Below are 16,438 nucleotides of genomic sequence, written 5' to 3'. Positions count from 1 at the left end.
CGCGGCCGTCGCGAGAGCCCCACGCGGACTCCCGCGGACTCTCGCGGCCGTCGCGAGGGCGCCCCGCGGACTCTCGCGGCCGTCGCGAGGGCACTCCGCGGACACAGCGACGACCACGGCGGGCCCCACGCGGCTGTCGCGAGGGCGTAGCGCGGACTTCGCGGACCGCGGGAGGTCTACCGAGGACTTTGCAAGGGCGGACTGCTTGAAGCACGCGCACCTGCTGGTCATGTCTGCGGACAGATATCTGCACCCGCCACCTTCCTCTCTATCTCACGTCAGTTGCACGTCGAGCGGGCTGTGACTCTGAGCCGGTCGCGTCAGGCATCCACGGGTCTGTTTGCAGACGATGCGCTTCGAAAACAATCCGCCGCCAGCGCCGCCAGTGCCGCCAGCGCCACCCGTCTGCGTTCAGAGTGTGCCAGCCTAGCCACCGGTGTCAGTGTAGCGCAGTGCGGTAGTCGGTGCTGGACCAAGCCTGTGTTGTGTGCGGTTTGACAAGTGGCATGTTGCGGTTCACGAACAACGAGAGAATGGATATTCTCACTGTTTACCGGGAATCAGGAAACCGTATTGCTCCTGCACAAAGGCTGTATCGACAACGGTACCCGGGAAGAATTGTGCCATCGGCAGGTGTGTTCCGTCGTGTCGAAGTGAACCTCCAAGTTCATGGGCAGTTCGTGGCCCCGAGGGCAGTCCATCGGCCCGTAGGGGGCGACCCAGCACTCCACGCTATCGTCAGGCAGCATATTGATCAGAACCCTCATGCAGGTAAGAGAACCGATTCATTGTTTTGTTTTGATTGGTGCGGCCTCGTGGTGGCAGGCGGCACAGTCGGGCCGGCCGGTGGTCGGGCTAGCTGACCGGCTGCTGCGTGGCGTGTTCTTCTCGTCCCGCTCGCTGGGCATAGCGGCGTGATGCGTGCCGCGTCGCGGTGAGCACACCGTTGCGGTGCGCCGCGGCGTGTCGCGGTTAGCGGTGTGTCGTGTCTCGCGGCGTGGCGGCGCGTCTCGCGGCGCGTCTCGCGGCGCGTCTCGCGGCGCGTCTCGCGGCGCGTCCCCGCGGCGCGTCTCGCGGCGCGTCTCGCGGCGCGTCTCGCGGCGCGTCTCGCGGCGCGTCTCGCGGCGCGTCTCGCGGCGCGTCTCGCGGCGCGTCTCGCGGCGCGTCTCGCGGCGCGTCTCGCGGCGCGTCTCGCGGCGTCTCGCGGCGCGTCTCGCGGCGCGTCTCGCGGCGCGTCTCGCGGCGCGTCTCGCGGCGCGTCTCGCGGCGCGTCTCGGGGCGCGTCTCGCGGCGCGTCTCGCGGCGCGTCTCGCGGCGCGTCTCGCGGCGCGTCTCGCGGCGCGTCTCGCGGCGCGTCTCGCGGCGCGTCTCGCGGCGCGTCTCGCGGCGCGTCTCGCGGCGCGTCTCGCGGCGCGTCTCGCGGCGCGTCTCGCGGCGCGTCTCGCGGCGCGTCTCGCGGCGCGTCCCCGCGGCGCGTCTCGCGGCGCGTCTCGCGGCGCGTCTCGCGGCGCGTCCCCGCGGCGCGTCTCTCGCGGCGCGTCTCTCGCGGCGCGTCTCTCGCGCGCGTCTCTCGCGGCGCGTCTCTCGCGGCGCGTCTCTCGCGGCGCGTCTCTCGCGGCGCGTCTCTCGCGGCGCGTCTCTCGCGGCGCGTCTCTCGCGGCGCGTCTCTCGCGGCGCGTCTCTCGCGGCGCGTCTCTCGCGGCGCGTCTCTCGCGGCGCGTCTCTCGCGGCGCGTCTCTCGCGGCGCGTCTCTCGCGGCGCGTCTCTCGCGGCGCGTCTCTCGCGGCGCGTCTCTCGCGGCGCGTCTCTCGCGGCGCGTCTCTCGCGGCGCGTCTCTCGCGGCGCGTCTCTCGCGGCGCGTCTCTCGCGGCGCGTCTCTCGCGGCGCGTCTCTCGCGGCGCGTCTCTCGCGGCGCGTCTCTCGCGGCGCGTCTCTCGCGGCGCGTCTCTCGCGGCGCGTCTCTCGCGGCGCGTCTCTCGCGGCGCGTCTCTCGCGGCGCGTCTCTCGCGGCGCGTCTCTCGCGGCGCGTCTCTCGCGGCGCGTCTCTCGCGGCGCGTCTCTCGCGGCGCGTCTCTCGCGGCGCGTCTCTCGCGGCGCGTCTCTCGCGGCGCGTCTCTCGCGGCGCGTCTCTCGCGGCGCGTCTCTCGCGGCGCGTCTCTCGCGGCGCGTCTCTCGCGGCGCGTCTCTCGCGGCGCGTCTCTCGCGGCGCGTCTCTCGCGGCGCGTCTCTCGCGGCGCGTCTCTCGCGGCGCGTCTCTCGCGGCGCGTCTCTCGCGGCGCGTCTCTCGCGGCGCGTCTCTCGCGGCGCGTCTCTCGCGGCGCGTCTCTCGCGGCGCGTCTCTCGCGGCGCGTCTCTCGCGGCGCGTCTCTCGCGGCGCGTCTCTCGCGGCGCGTCTCTCGCGGCGCGTCTCTCGCGGCGCGTCTCTCGCGGCGCGTCTCTCGCGGCGCGTCTCTCGCGGCGCGTCTCTCGCGGCGCGTCTCTCGCGGCGCGTCTCTCGCGGCGCGTCTCTCGCGGCGCGTCTCTCCGCGCGCGTCTCTCGCGGCGCGTCTCTCGCGGCGCGTCTCTCGCGGCGCGTCTCTCGCGGCGCGTCTCTCGCGGCGCGTCTCTCGCGGCGCGTCTCTCGCGGCGCGTCTCTCGCGGCGCGTCTCTGCGGCGCGTCTCTCGCGGCGCGTCTCTCGCGGCGCGTCTCTCGCGGCGCGTCTCTCGCGGCGCGTCTCTCGCGGCGCGTCTCTCGCGGCGCGTCTCTCGCGGCGCGTCTCTCGCGGCGCGCTCTCGCGGCGCGTCTCCGGGGCCCCCGCGCCTCTCGCGGCGCGTCTCGCGGCGCGTCTCGCGGCGCGTCTCGCGGCGCGTCTCGCGGCGCGTCTCGCGGCCTCGCGGCGCGTCTCGCGGCGCGTCTCGCGGCGCGTCTCGCGGCGCGTCTCGCGGCGCGTCACGGGGCGTGGCGGCGCGACACAGGGCGGGCCGTATTTTTTCTTGTTTTTATTGTTTTTTTTTTCTTTTATAGGTCAGAGGGGTATTGGCCGAGCTGTGGGTATCAGTCATCGAACAGCTGGGCGCATTTTGAAGACCCTTCATCTGCATCCCTTCAAAGTGCACCTCAACCAAGAGCTCCATGGAAATGACTTTGCCAACAGAATAGAGTTCTGCCACTGGATGCAGGGTCGCCTAGCTGTGAGACCTGATTTTCAAGAAGAAATCCTCTGGACTGACGAATCCTGTTTCACCAGTGAGGGTGAGGTGAACAGGCACAACTGCCACTTTTATGCTGTTGAGAATCCTCATTGGGTGAGGCCGGACCACGTTCAAGGAGGGTAAGAATTCTGAAAATTCTGTCTTCCAAAATGTCTCCTGAGTAACCATTTGTTTTCAAAATAATACCACTCCGCTTTTGCAGGTGGAGTATCAACTGCTGGGCCGGCATCCTGGGTAGGCGGCTGATAGGCCCCTATTTTTTTGACGGGCCACCCCTGAATGGGCCCCGTTATTTGCAGTTTCTGCAACAAAGTCTCGTTGGTCTTCTTCACGAGGCTGAGGTGCCCCTCAACGCAGTGGCTAACCACTGGCTTATGCAGGACGGGGCTCCTCCCCACTGGGCTCGTGCAGTTCGAGCGCACCTCAACGAAGTAAGATCCCGCCCTCATTTTTCCTATTGTCACACACGCAGTTCATAGACCATTGTCACTTACCAATTTTATCACAGGTCTACCCTGATCGCTGGATTGGACGTGGTGGGCCAGTGGCGTGGCCAGCTAGGTCCCCTGACCTAACCCCTCTTGACTTCTTCTTGTGGGGTTACGTCAAGGCACGCGTCTACGACACAAGACCAGAGAATCGGGACGAGCTGAAGGCCCGCATCGAAGCAGTCTTCGCCACTGTCGACGAAGACATGCTAGGTAGGGTGCACCAATGCGGCATGCGTCGGTACGCCCAGTGCATCGAAAGAGGTGGACAAACTTTTGAACACATCTTCTATGAATGAGAATTCAATTTCTTGCTTCATTTTCGGGAAAATGATATTGCTATGAAATGTTTTTGATTCTAGTTTGATTTACTGGAAAATTCTGTTTTGTTATTAAATTAGTGTGACATTTTGAGTCAGAATAAAATTCTGTTACCATCAGTTTCTTTTTCTTTTTATCCTCTCTAAGCAGGGATCTCAAAAAAAGGCTGGAAACCAGTGAGGGTGGGGTGAACAGGCACAACAGTCACTCAGTGGTAGCGGCGGGGTCCGCGGAGGCCTCACGGCGGCCGCGAGAGTCCGCGTGGGGCCCTCGCGACGGCCGCGAGAGTCCGCGGGAGTCCGCGTGGGGCCCTCGCGTCGGTCGCGAGAGTCCGCGTGGGGCCCTCGCGTCGGTCGCGAGAGTCCGCGAGAGTCCGCGTGGGGCCCTCGCGACGGCCGCGAGAGTCCGCGGGGGCCCTCGCGACGGCCGCGAGAGTCCGCGAGAGTCCGCGTGGGGCCCTCGCGACGGCCGCGAGAGTCCGCGAGAGTCCGCGTGGGGCCCTCGCGACGGCCGCGAGAGTCCGCGGGGGCCCTCGCGACGGCCGCGAGAGTCCGCGGGAGTCCGCGTGGGGCCCTCGCGACGGCCGCGAGAGTCCGCGGGAGTCCGCGTGGGGCCCGCCGTGGTCGTCGCTGTGTCCGCGTGGGGCCCTCGCGACGGCCGCGAGAGTCCGCGGGAGTCCGCGTGGGGCCCTCGCGACGGCCGCGAGAGTCCGCGGGAGTCCGCGTGGGGCCCGCCGTGGTCGTCGCTGTGTCCGCGGAGTGCCCTCGCGACGGCCGCGAGAGTCCGCGGGGCGCCCTCGCGACGGCCGCGAGAGTCCGCGTGGGGCCCTCGCGACGGCCGCGAGAGTCCGCGGGGGCCCTCGCGACGGCCGCGAGAGTCCGCGGGAGTCCGCGTGGGGCCCTCCCGACGGCCGCGAGAGTCCGCGGGAGTCCGCGTGGGGCCCACCGTGGTCGTCGCTGTGTCCGCGGAGTGCCCTCGCGACGGCCGCGAGAGTCCGCGGGGCGCCCTCGCGACGGCCGCGAGAGTCCGCGTGGGGCCCTCGCGACGGCCGCGAGAGTCCGCGGGGGCCCTCGCGACGGCCGCGAGAGTCCGCGGGAGTCCGCGTGGGGCCCTCGCGACGGCCGCGAGAGTCCGCGGGAGTCCGCGTGGGGCCCACCGTGGTCGTCGCTGTGTCCGCGGAGTGCCCTCGCGACGGCCGCGAGAGTCCGCGGGGCGCCCTCGCGACGGCCGCGAGAGTCCGCGTGGGGCCCTCGCGACGGCCGCGAGAGTCCGCGGGAGTCCGCGTGGGGCCCTCGCGACGGCCGCGAGAGTCCGCGGGAGTCCGCGTGGGGCTCTCGCGACGGCCGCGAGAGTCCGCGGGGCGCCCTCGCGACGGCCGCGAGAGTCCGCGTGGGGCCCTCGCGACGGCCGCGAGAGTCCGCGGGGGGCCCTCGCGACGGCCGCGAGAGTCCGCGGGAGTCCGCCGTGGTCGTCGCTGTGACCGCGGGGGGCTCGCTCAGGTTGAACGTAACGGGACTTGACGGGTGGCCACCCTAGCTCTGCCGTGCGCCCGCCGACTGCCGCATAGGCAAGCCCGGATGCAGGGCTCCAAGCGGGTTGCATAGTAACCATTTCACACGGGGTCCGTGACCCACCTGGTACGTACCATTCTGACCCGATACGACTCATATTGGGTACAGATAAGCCTCAAAGGGAGGACAGATATATTTTGCACGAATCTACACTACACAAGAAAACACATTATAAGCAAGATTTGAAGATGCCGCTAGAAGGCAAAAGAACTTAACTGTCAACACCTATTCTGCCTTAATTTCAAGTTTCTTAACTACATAAATCAGTCTTATGGAATGAGAAATTATCAAGAACCTATAAAGCCCCAATCCGACTGACTCACTGACTCATCGAAATGTTTGGGGTGAAGGAGTGGTCGTAGAGACTTGCGGTTTTTTCCATTCGATTCCAAATTTTATGGGAAAATTGGGAAAAATACCAAAAGTCGAAAATTCCTTACCGTTTCCGAGAAAACCTACTTTATCTACAAAAAAGGGGAACAAATTTCTCACCGTTTCCGAGCAAACCTACTCAATCTTCAAAAAAGGGGACTGACCGACTAGAAATTTTTATTCGCCCCATCGGTAGGTCTGGTCGAGACATTTCCGAATCTGTGCCGCAATCCGGTCTCCGTCACTGGCAACATCCTCAAACAAGCTAGGGCCCGCCCTTCCGTCGAACCGAGTTGCCAGCTCCGCTTCGCTGCGCCGGCAACTCGGTTCGACAGGGGGCCGGCCCAGCTTGGCCTGCCGGCGGCCTTTTCTCGGGCCTTCGGCCCTCGCATCAGACCCAACGTGGCCAGTCGAAGGCCCGGGCCTTCGGCCCGCTCGCATCACACGCCCCGTGAGCGGGTAAAGCAAAGTTATCGATGTACCATCGTGACTTAGGCCCGCCCTTCTATTCACAATATGCATAGTCCTTACACTTTTTACTCCAACTGTCCTTAGAATATGCCCATTTCGTTTGTCTCTTCGCCCTCATTCCGAAAATACCCATATTTGCCATGCTACTGCAACTCCTTGCAATAGAGGCACAGCAGGAGCGCAAAACGAGTCCGTCGCACTTTTTCCCATAACTCATGAAGGCAGGCTCCTGGACCCCCCTTCCGACCCCTCGTTGAAGAGGTCTTGCCAAGACCTATCCAAAACTTAAGTAAAAATTTTCAGTCGGTCGACCCCCTTTTTTCAAGATCCTGATGTGACTCATAGACGAAGTCGGGCTCCTGAACCTCCTTTCCGACCCCTCGTTGAAAAGGTCTTGCTGAGACCAATCGAAATCTGCAATAATTTTTTTTAGTCGGTCGACCCCCTTTTTTGAAGATCCTGATCTGGCCAACTTGTAAAAGCGCCCGATGGGGTCGGGACCAGGTCCATTCATCTTGTCTCGTCGCCCCGATTCCAAAAATACCCCTATGTGCCCTGCTAGCACCAATAATGGCGGAAATCCCCCTCCCGCTCATGTAAACCATGATGCACCTGCAGCAGCCCTTGTGCGACCCGGACGGGATTTGCACCACCGGATTATTTGTTTGGACGGTACTCCTGCCGCAGCCGTTTCCCATATCGCAGCCGCCCCCCCCCCCCAAAGGTTGTCGTTTTGGTCGGCGTCTTTTCAGCTCGCAAGCGACGCAGCGCTGCTCGTCTCTGAGTCGATACTGCCGCGGTTGGTGAGGTCAAGGCGGGCCGGCGGCCGCCGCCGCCGGTCGACCGGCCACCGTCACCCTCCTTCCTGCGCGGCGGAGCGCGCCGGGCCGGGCCGGCCCATCAGGGCGGTCCGCTGAAGGGCGCCTGCACGTGTGCCCCAGCCTGCTGTCAGCGCCCACCAACCCCAACATCTGCTGAGTCTCCGCTAGGCCTGGGCGATTAATCGATTAATCGAAAAAAAATCGCGATTATTTTGTTAATCGGCCGATTATTTCAAACCCCCGATTAGTGGTTCGGTAATCGAAGTATTGACCGATTATTTAACGATGATCGATTGTCGATTAATCGTCTCTTTATCGGATATATTCTATCCATCTCCTGCTCAAATTCTGAGCGGAAACGTCTTGAAAAGTTTTCAGTTAAGGCACAAAAGCTGTCACAGACACTCGAGGTTGCGCCAATGGTTTTCCTATCCTCTTATCACATGCTATTTTCACAATAGTACGAGTATTAACCTTTGTTTGTCAATTTCCAAATAATCGGTTTCTCCCGATTAATCGTTGATTTTCGATTAATCGTGTACGTTTCCGATTCCCGATTACCGAACTGCTAATCGACACCAATCGCGATTATTTTATTCATCGGCCGATTACGATTACAACCAATAATCGCCCAGGCCTAGTCTCCGCTGAGTCCCCGCACTTGTCGCACTACAGCGCCGTCGCCAGCCCGCCTACATCGCATCGTTTCGCGGAACGAGACCACCGCCCGGGCCCTCCCCCTACCTGCTACTCCGCCCGCCCCCGAGCGCGGCCGTCGTGCTCGCTCCCTTCAGCCCGTCCCTCACGTTCGCAGCGAAGGCAGCCGCTCCGGTCGGTGATTTTACAGCTTTCTGATGGCAACCCCTTCCGCTGCTTTGTGTCGACGCCGCCGAGGACACCTTTGCCTAGCCGGTTTGCCGTGGTCCATGCCTCCAGCCGGCGCGCCGCCCACAGCCCAGCCGCGCGGGGCCCAACGCACCGTCGGGTACGCACCCTTGCGTCCCCCTTCTCTTCGGCGTGGCCCTCGCGACCGCACCAGGCGCCTGCGTCCCTCAGCCAAATCTACACACTTGCCACTCCGGCATCGGCAAGTGTCCGTGTGTATCGGGCGCGATACGTGGGGTGTCGGCTGCTTCGCGGAAGAGGCCCTCCTGCTGCACGGGGCCACATGGGGATCGCCCCCCCCCCTTCCCCCCCGGTCGCTGCGTAGCTCTGCGTTGTGTTGGGTCCCGCCCCCGACCACGCCCCTCGGGGGGCTGACAACATGCGCGTGAAACCTGACCCCGCCCTGGTTCTGGTCCAGAGGCGCTGCCTCGACAGCGGGGAGTCATAAAATCGGCAGATTGACACGCCTCGCCGTGGGATATTAGTCAGCTGGTGCCATGGCCACCGCGAGGCCCGCCGGGAAGCCGCGAGGACGCCCAAGGAGCGGCGTGTGGACGCGGCCGAGGACACCATTGCGACCCTCCCCATCGCCAACTTGGAGCCACAGCAACGGACCGACGCCTGGACCGCCGTCACCACCGCCCTGCCGCCCTGAGCCGTCCTCCACGAGCAGCGGCGCGTCGCGGCAAAGGCGCGGATGCTGGACAACGCGCGCCGGCAAGAGGGACATCGTTTCCACCCTGCCTCCGCCAGCTACAGTCGCCTTCCCTCTCCCCCCTTCCCCCGGTTGGCAGTCGTATACTGTCGTCTCCTTTTTCAGCCTTTTCATTTCTTTCTAGCTCGCTCCCATGGGAGCGCATCACCTCGGCAACAAACTCTTGAGATGCGTGATGTCTGTGTTATGTACACGTGCCTAGCGCAGACTGACCCCATGCTCCCCAGTAGGGCAGCGGGCACTACGACTATGCAGAAATCCTGCCGCATCTGAGGTTGCGGAGAGGCCGCGCGAGGTCGGAGTGCCTTGCTGACCCGAACCGCTAAAGGTCTGCATAGGCCTAACAGCGCTGATGATGATGGTACTCCTGAAGTACCCTCCAAATCTGGTTACTCTAGCTCAACTCCTTCCTTGTGCACAGACGCCAACAACAACAACAACACACAGACACAAAGGCAAATGCATAGGCCCTCCCCCTATTTTTTGAATAGAAGGGCGGGCCAAAAACGATTAAATAGGCCTAAATTCAACAAAATCCACTCAATCTTCAAAAAAGGGGACCGACCGACTAAAAATTTTTATTCGCCCCATCGGTAGGTCTGGTCGAGACATTTCCGAAACTGTGCCGCAATCCGGTCTCCGTCACTGGCAACATCCTCAAAAAACGATTAAATAGGCCTAAATTCAACAAAATCGACTCAATCTTCAAAAAAGGGGACCGACCGACTAAAAATTTTTATTCGCCCCATCGGTAGGTCTGGTCGAGACATTTCCGAAACTGTGCCGCAATCGGGTCACCGGCAACATCCTCAAAAACGATTAAATAGGCCTAAATTCAACAAAATCTACTCTATCTTCAAAAAAGGGGACCGACCGACTAAAAATTTTTATTCACCCCATCGGTAGGTCTGGTCGAGACATTTCCGAAACTGTGCCGCAATCGGGTTCTTGTCACCGGCAACATCCTCAAAAACGATAAAATAGGCCTAAATTTAACAAAATCCACTCTATCTTCAAAAAAGGGGACCGACCGACTAAAAATTTTTATTCGCCTCATCGGTAGGTCTGGTCGAGACATTTCCGAAACTGGGCCGCAATCGGGTCCCTGTCACCGGCAACATCCTCAAAAACGATTTAATAGGCCTAAATTCAACAAAATCGACTCAATCTTCAAAAAAGGGGACCGACCGATTAAAAATTTTTATTCGCCCCATCGGTAGGTCTGGTCGAGACATTTCCGAAACTGTGCCGCAATCGGGTCCCCGTCACCGGCAACATACTCAAAATCAATCATCAATTGTCATCAAGAACCTATAAAGCCCCAAAATCCGACTGACTGACTCCCTCACTCATCAATCAAGAACCTATATAGCCCCAATCCGACTGACTGACTCACTGACTGACTCACTCACTCACTCATAGAAATGTTTGGGGTAGGAGTGGTCGTAGAGACCTGCGGGTTTTTCCATTCGATTCCAAATTTAATGGGAAAATTGAGAAAAATCTCAAAAGTTGAAAATTTCTCACTGTTTCCGAGCAAACCTACTCAATCTTCTAAAAAGGGGACCGAATGACTAGAAAAATTTATTCGCCCCATCGGTAGGTCTGGTCGAGAATTTCCGAAACTGTGCCGTAATCGGGACCCCGCCACCGGCAATTGGGCAATCATCATCAAGAATCTATATAGCCCCAATCCGACTGACTGACTGACTCACTCACTCACTTACTCACTCAAAGAAATGTTTGGGGTCAAGGAGTGGTCGTAGAGACCTAAGGTTTTTTTCCTTTCACCTCTATCCTTGTCAAAGCAGTCTTCAATATTTTCCGGACCTTGTATGCACCCATTGACTGCCACAGTAGCCAATGCAATACAAGCTATCTATTTGGGCAGTAAAAGTAGCCTTATTATATGGTCAAAAGCGGTTAAATAGAGCTTTCAAAGAAGCAGGAGATTTGATTCCTTACAAAATTTGCCTTTGGTCACCACGGACTTAATGAAAATACTTCGGCACGCGCTCCACACATGCGGGGGTCTGGGGGCGGAGCCCCCAGCGAGCAGCGCGAGTATACAAATTATACACAAAACCAATAAGGTCATCAGACCATGATACACTCGTGGACAAAATTAAAGGAACGTTTTTTGGAGCTGGCCGTAAATACCTTAGTTTTTGTCCGATCTTAACGAAACGTCGTGACGAGCAGCTTTGAAGGGTCCTCTTGGCGCGTGGAAAATTGCATTTGCGAGGGTTGATGTTTAGGGGTGGTTTCACCCCCGTTAAGGGGGTGGTGTGCCGAAAAACGCAACTTTTGAAGGGTCCACAGGGGTCGCGGTGAGTTTGAAAAATTTAAAAACCACTCAGGGCGCTTTGTCTTGACGCCCTCTACAAAACGCAACCCCCGCCAGCCCTCTCCGACGAACCCACCCCCTACAACCCCCACCCTCCTCTCAAATCCAGAGTTTTTGACCTACAGCTCTGAAATTGCGCACACGTCCTTCTCTGTACTCCTCTGATGCAGGGAAAGTCCACCCCAGTTCAAAAAGTCTCATAGCCACCCCTTGGAGGGGCGCAACAGATTGTTTGTTTCCAACCCCTTCTGACATGAAGCACCACCGATCATCGGACGGTGATGAAATTCACCATAATCCGTCCTTGGGTAGACAGGATCAATGCCGAAAAGACCCCGTTTCGAAAGCTACCCCCTGGCGTGAACAGGGGTGGTTCAAAGTTAGGGGTGCGCAACCCCCGAGCTTAAGGGTTGAAATGTGCCCGCCGCGCTTTCCCTGCGTACAGCACGGCCAGAGGCATCGGCCGCAACCCGCTTGGCTGCAATTTTCGCGTGAAGACACAGTTTATCGATCAAAATGTTCAAATTTCACAAAAACCCACCCCTAAGTTTGGGTCCCTCTGGAGGGTGAACGAGTTGAGCCACGACGGTGGGGGCCGCGGAATCTGAAGCGCGGACGCTTCATTACCAGACCCTCAAAAACTCGGAATTTTCCAATCGCGCGTTCACTGCCAAATCGGTGCGGAATTTCATATCGAACGAACGAAACCGCATGGACACGCACGCTGCGGCTCCCGGAGGTAGGCAGCCCATCGTACACCGTGTGTCCCCCTCCTCGCTTTCCCCTTCGATTTCATCGCATTGCGGCGTTTTGCGAGAATAATTGCTGCGAGATCGATTAGAAGCGGCGCCAATTCTCGGGAATTGCTGAAATCGAAGGGGAAAGCGAGGAGGGGGACACACGGTGTACGATGGGCTGCCTACCTCCGGGAGCCGCAGCGTGCGTATCCATGCGGTTTCGTTCGTTCGATATGAAATTCCGCACCGATTTGGCAGTGAACGCGCGATTGGAAAATTCCGAGTTTTTGAGGGTCTGGTAATGAAGCGTCCGCGCTTCAGATTCCGCGGCCCCCACCGTCGTGGCTCAACTCGTTCACCCTCCAGAGGGACCCAAACTTAGGGGTGGGTTTTTGTGAAATTTGAACATTTTGATCGATAAACTGTGTCTTCACGCGAAAATTGCAGCCAAGCGGGTTGCGGCCGATGCCTCTGGCCGTGCTGTACGCAGGGAAAGCGCGGCGGGCACATTTCAACCCTTAAGCTCGGGGGTTGCGCACCCCTAACTTTGAACCACCCCTGTTCACGCCAGGGGGTAGCTTTCGAAACGGGGTCTTTTCGGCATTGATCCTGTCTACCCAAGGACGGATTATGGTGAATTTCATCACCGTCCGATGATCGGTGGTGCTTCATGTCAGAAGGGGTTGAAAACAAACAATCTGTTGCGCCCCTCCAAGGGGTGGCTATGAGACTTTTTGAACTGGGGTGGACTTTCCCTGCATCAGAGGAGTACAGAGAAGGACGTGTGCGCAATTTCAGAGCTGTAGGTCAAAAACTCTGGATTTGAGAGGAGGGTGGGGGTTGTAGGGGGTGGGTTCGTCGGAGAGGGCTGGCGGGGGTTGCGTTTTGTAGAGGGCGTCAAGACAAAGCGCCCTGAGTGGTTTTTAAATTTTTCAAACTCACCGCGACCCCTGTGGACCCTTCAAAAGTTGCGTTTTTCGGCACACCACCCCCTTAACGGGGGTGAAACCACCCCTAAACATCAACCCTCGCAAATGCAATTTTCCATGCGCCAAGAGGACCCTTCAAAGCTGCCCGTCACGAAGTTTCGTTAAGATCGGACAAAAACTAAGGTATTTACGGCCAGCTCCAAAAAACGTTCCTTTAATTTTGTCCACGAGTGTATTTTGAACAAAAGCACTATGATTCATAAGGAAAAATACTAACTTTGCCAGTTAAATCTAGAGCAGATACAAAGACGAAACGGTACAGACAGGCACAAACAAATGCAGAAATGCTACAAGTGCTTCAAAACCAATTTCCAAAGAAAAGAATGACTTAAAAATTTTACAAATATCGGTGTTTTTTTAAAAATTACAGTACGAAACATTATAAGTAGTAAAGGTACCCCATTTTAACGGGCCGCCATCTTGGTCCCCCATTTTAACGGGTCCGCCATTTTGAATTTTTTTTCTCAGAAATTTTTTGGGTGAAAATAATTTTTTGATTGAAAATTTTTTTGGTGAAAATTTCTTATGGTCGCCTACTTTTGCGAGGGTAACCTAACCTAACCTAAGACTCAACCTGGATCCGCCCCTTGGTGCCCCATAGTCGCGGGTTCGAACCTAAGTCACCCCTAGGGGGACTTAACCTGGATCCGCCCCTGGCGGGACAATGTTGCGGTTGCCCCTTGGTGGGACATTGAATTATGAAGCAGGTCTGTACCTGTCCGCCGCAGCTTCTTTTCGGAGGGTAACCTAACCCAAGCAGGTCTGTACCTGTCCGACGCCGCGGTCTCACCTGGTGCATGACACGGAGGCACGCACGCGAGTGCGGTCCGCCGCCTCGTTTTGAATGCCGCCGCGCCGCTAGCGCTGCCAGCGCGCTCTACCGGCCCGGTCGGAAACTCCGCCTCTGCGCATGCGCGCAGTGCGCAGCGGTGCTGTCTGCTAGCGGCACTCACCCGACTCTTTGTTTCTTTCTCTAGTTTTATTTTTCAGTTGTCTCATGACTGACGCACTCATATTCTATCATTCCTATTTTGTGTTTCACCTCGCACATTTTATTTCATGCCATGTATCTGTTTTAAATCTGAAATACGCGACGAGCGGCAGCGCCGTGTAGTCTTCAACCCAAAAGCCTCTGGCGGCGCAACAAGTTCATTGTTATTTCATAAGATTTGAATGAAGGAAGTAAAAAAATTGCATTGCGACGATTTCTACATGTGTTCGGTACATTCTGATCTCTTCGGAACGATTCAATACGTGCGCGAACGCGAAATACAATGAATTTCGCCCGTGCCGGTTTTCTGTCCTGCGCTCTGATTGGCTGCCGGTCTCCACTCCTCCTCTCCCCTCGCCCTGCCTGCTTCCGCACGGGAACGAAGCAGCCACTTGTTGTTTATCCGTCTTCCAACATGGACACTCTCAGGGACGCCTACGGTTCTTTCTCGGACTCTGACGAAGAAATCACATGTGAGGTTACGCCGCAAGACCTCTTTGGTGTAAGTAGGGTGAAACGCTGTCCGTTTGTGTCATGAATTATTATCGAAGGGCGAAGCTATGCCCGATTTCGTACCGACTAATGCTCCGTTTATTTTCCCTTTTCCAGCTGTGTGAATCCAGAATCAGTGCCGAATTTTCGCGAGTGTCAGTGTTCCGTTACTCTAAAACCGCGTTCTCGAAATATGTCGCGAGTGTACTGTGTGGGCCAGTGTTCTATTTCCTTGTCTGTTGCGGAGGCTCCGCCGCCGCTGTGTTTTCGCCTTGTTATCGGCGACGATGGAAACTCTGTTTCTGTCACTGTGTTCTCGCCTCGTTTCTGGCGACTCTTTTGCTGTCACTGTGTTCTCGCCTCATTTCTGGCGACTCTTTTGCTGTCAGTGCAGTGCTCGCCTTGCTTGGGCTAAGCCTGCCCATTTTATTTTTTCTCTTCTAGTGTTTGACGGCGTGCTGCGCCGTGTTCATTGTGTTTTTAGATTGCAGTAAATTCCTTAGTATTTTCTCTCATGTCGGGCGGTTTTGGCGTGCCACGCCGTCCCGAATCACTGAAAGTCTGGTTATGTTGTTGTTCATTGAGTTTGGCCAAAGTGTGTGTGTGTGTGGGCGGGTTGGGTTCATCGCCATCTTCTTCACCATGAATGAGTAAGTCAAGCTGTGTCAACAGCTCAACTGTCGGCATGTGTGTGTTTCTCTAATTGCATCTGCACTTTTAAATGCTTTCACTTTCAAGGGTTTTTTTAGAGTGTCTCGCCTTTTTGCTCTGTGCTTTCGTTCACCAACCTAAACTGGCAGTTTGGCTCCTAAGCTTCCATTTTCGGTTCGTGTTTTGTCATTTTCTATGTCATGAAACTTATCCTTTTGTACCCTTAATGGTCTCAGCTCGAAGATTCTGACGACTCCAGTGGCAGCTCCAGCAACAACAGCTCTCCAAACAGCAGCTCCGCCAACAGCACCTCCTCCAACAACAACAACTCCAGCTGCCAGGATGTTGAAGATGTAAGTACTTTTATGTCCTTTTACGATACGTAATTTTTAAAAATCAGTTTTCCATTGTCTTATCTGTGGGTTCTTTTCGTGTCAGGTGGAAGCTCAAGAGATTGCTGCCCTCGAGGAAAGGGAATGCACCTCGATCCCGCAGGTGGAAGCTCGAGAGATTACTGCCCTTGAGGAGGGGGAATGTACCCCAACTCCCCCTTCATCTCCTCAGCCGTTTGTCGATGTAAGTATTAATTTTTTTTTTATTGTCAGTGTCCTTTATGCCCTCAAGTTGCTGTCAGTGACCAAATTGTTATTTTTTATGTTATCAGGTGTTTGTGCCTGCGCCCTCTGATGCGGATGTATCATCATCTCCACGTTTTGAGGTTCCGCCCCCCTCAAATGACCCATTAGGTCTTATGGAGGGCATTTCTTATCCCAGGAAGGGGCTGTTGCCTACTCCACCAAAGAGCTTGTTGTTGCAGCCCTCAGTAATTGATGTAAGTATTAATTTTATATTGTCAGTGACCTTATTGCCCTCAAGTTGCTCCCAATGACCAAATTGTAATTTTTTATGTTCGCAGGTGTTTGTGCCTGCGCCCTCTGAGTAGGCTGTTTCTTCTCCTCCATCGGGGTATATTTCTTATCCAAGGAAGGGGTTGCTGCCCACCCCACCAGGGGCACTGTCCATGCCCGACTTGTCGCTGCCTCCTTGGTATTCCCCACAAAAGGCGCAGCCAAGTGGTGTAAGTATCACTGTGTGTTCGCATCAAGTATCATATTGTATTATCTATCACTCTGTCCTTCTTTCTCACCATTTCCTATGTTTCGTTTTCAGTCTGTCTTCAGTCGTCTTGGTAAAATGTAGCGACACACAAATCGTCCCCGTCTCACGTGCAAGCCTTATCCTCCTCCGGGGTTGAGGCGCCATGGTCCGCCTTCGAATGAATAGACATTCATTCCAAACAAATGGGGAGACAGAAAGTGGAATATGTTTGCACCACCTGCACCACCACCACCACATACAAAAATTATTGCAGTACAATATTTTCACTTCAATTTG

The 16,438-nt window shown here is 57.3% G+C and overlaps 1 protein-coding gene across 1 annotated transcript; it reads left to right on the top strand.

The window, feature by feature from the left end:
- The first annotated feature begins 304 nt into the window (after window positions 1-304).
- On the top strand, window positions 305-4,079 carry LOC117652963. The gene is made up of 4 exons (XM_034398232.1): window positions 305-771; window positions 3,005-3,311; window positions 3,395-3,623; window positions 3,701-4,079. Exons 1-4 carry the CDS (start codon window positions 507-509, stop codon window positions 3,977-3,979), a joined length of 1,080 nt encoding a protein of 359 aa, XP_034254123.1. The 5' UTR covers window positions 305-506; the 3' UTR covers window positions 3,980-4,079.
- Window positions 4,080-16,438: the final 12,359 nt, after the last annotated feature.

This window comes from Thrips palmi, unplaced genomic scaffold (assembly GCF_012932325.1).
Source record: "Thrips palmi isolate BJ-2018 unplaced genomic scaffold, TpBJ-2018v1 HiC_scaffold_8, whole genome shotgun sequence".
Classification (NCBI taxonomy): Eukaryota; Metazoa; Arthropoda; class Insecta; order Thysanoptera; family Thripidae; genus Thrips; species Thrips palmi.
The sequence above is the reverse complement of the archived record's forward strand: the minus strand, read 5'-3'. Positions and strand labels throughout refer to the sequence as shown.

What these genes read in the sequence shown, in the direction of transcription:
- LOC117652963 (XM_034398232.1), top strand. Translation starts at nt 507, where the DNA reads ATGTTGCGGTTCACGAACAACGAGAGAATGGATATTCTCACTGTTTAC. An exon ending in TGATCAGAACCCTCATGCAG is followed by an intron (nt 772 to 3,004) that starts GTAAGAGAACCG and finishes TTTCTTTTATAG; the next exon opens with GTCAGAGGGGTATTGGCCGA. An exon ending in CCGGACCACGTTCAAGGAGG is followed by an intron (nt 3,312 to 3,394) that starts GTAAGAATTCTG and finishes CCGCTTTTGCAG; the next exon opens with GTGGAGTATCAACTGCTGGG.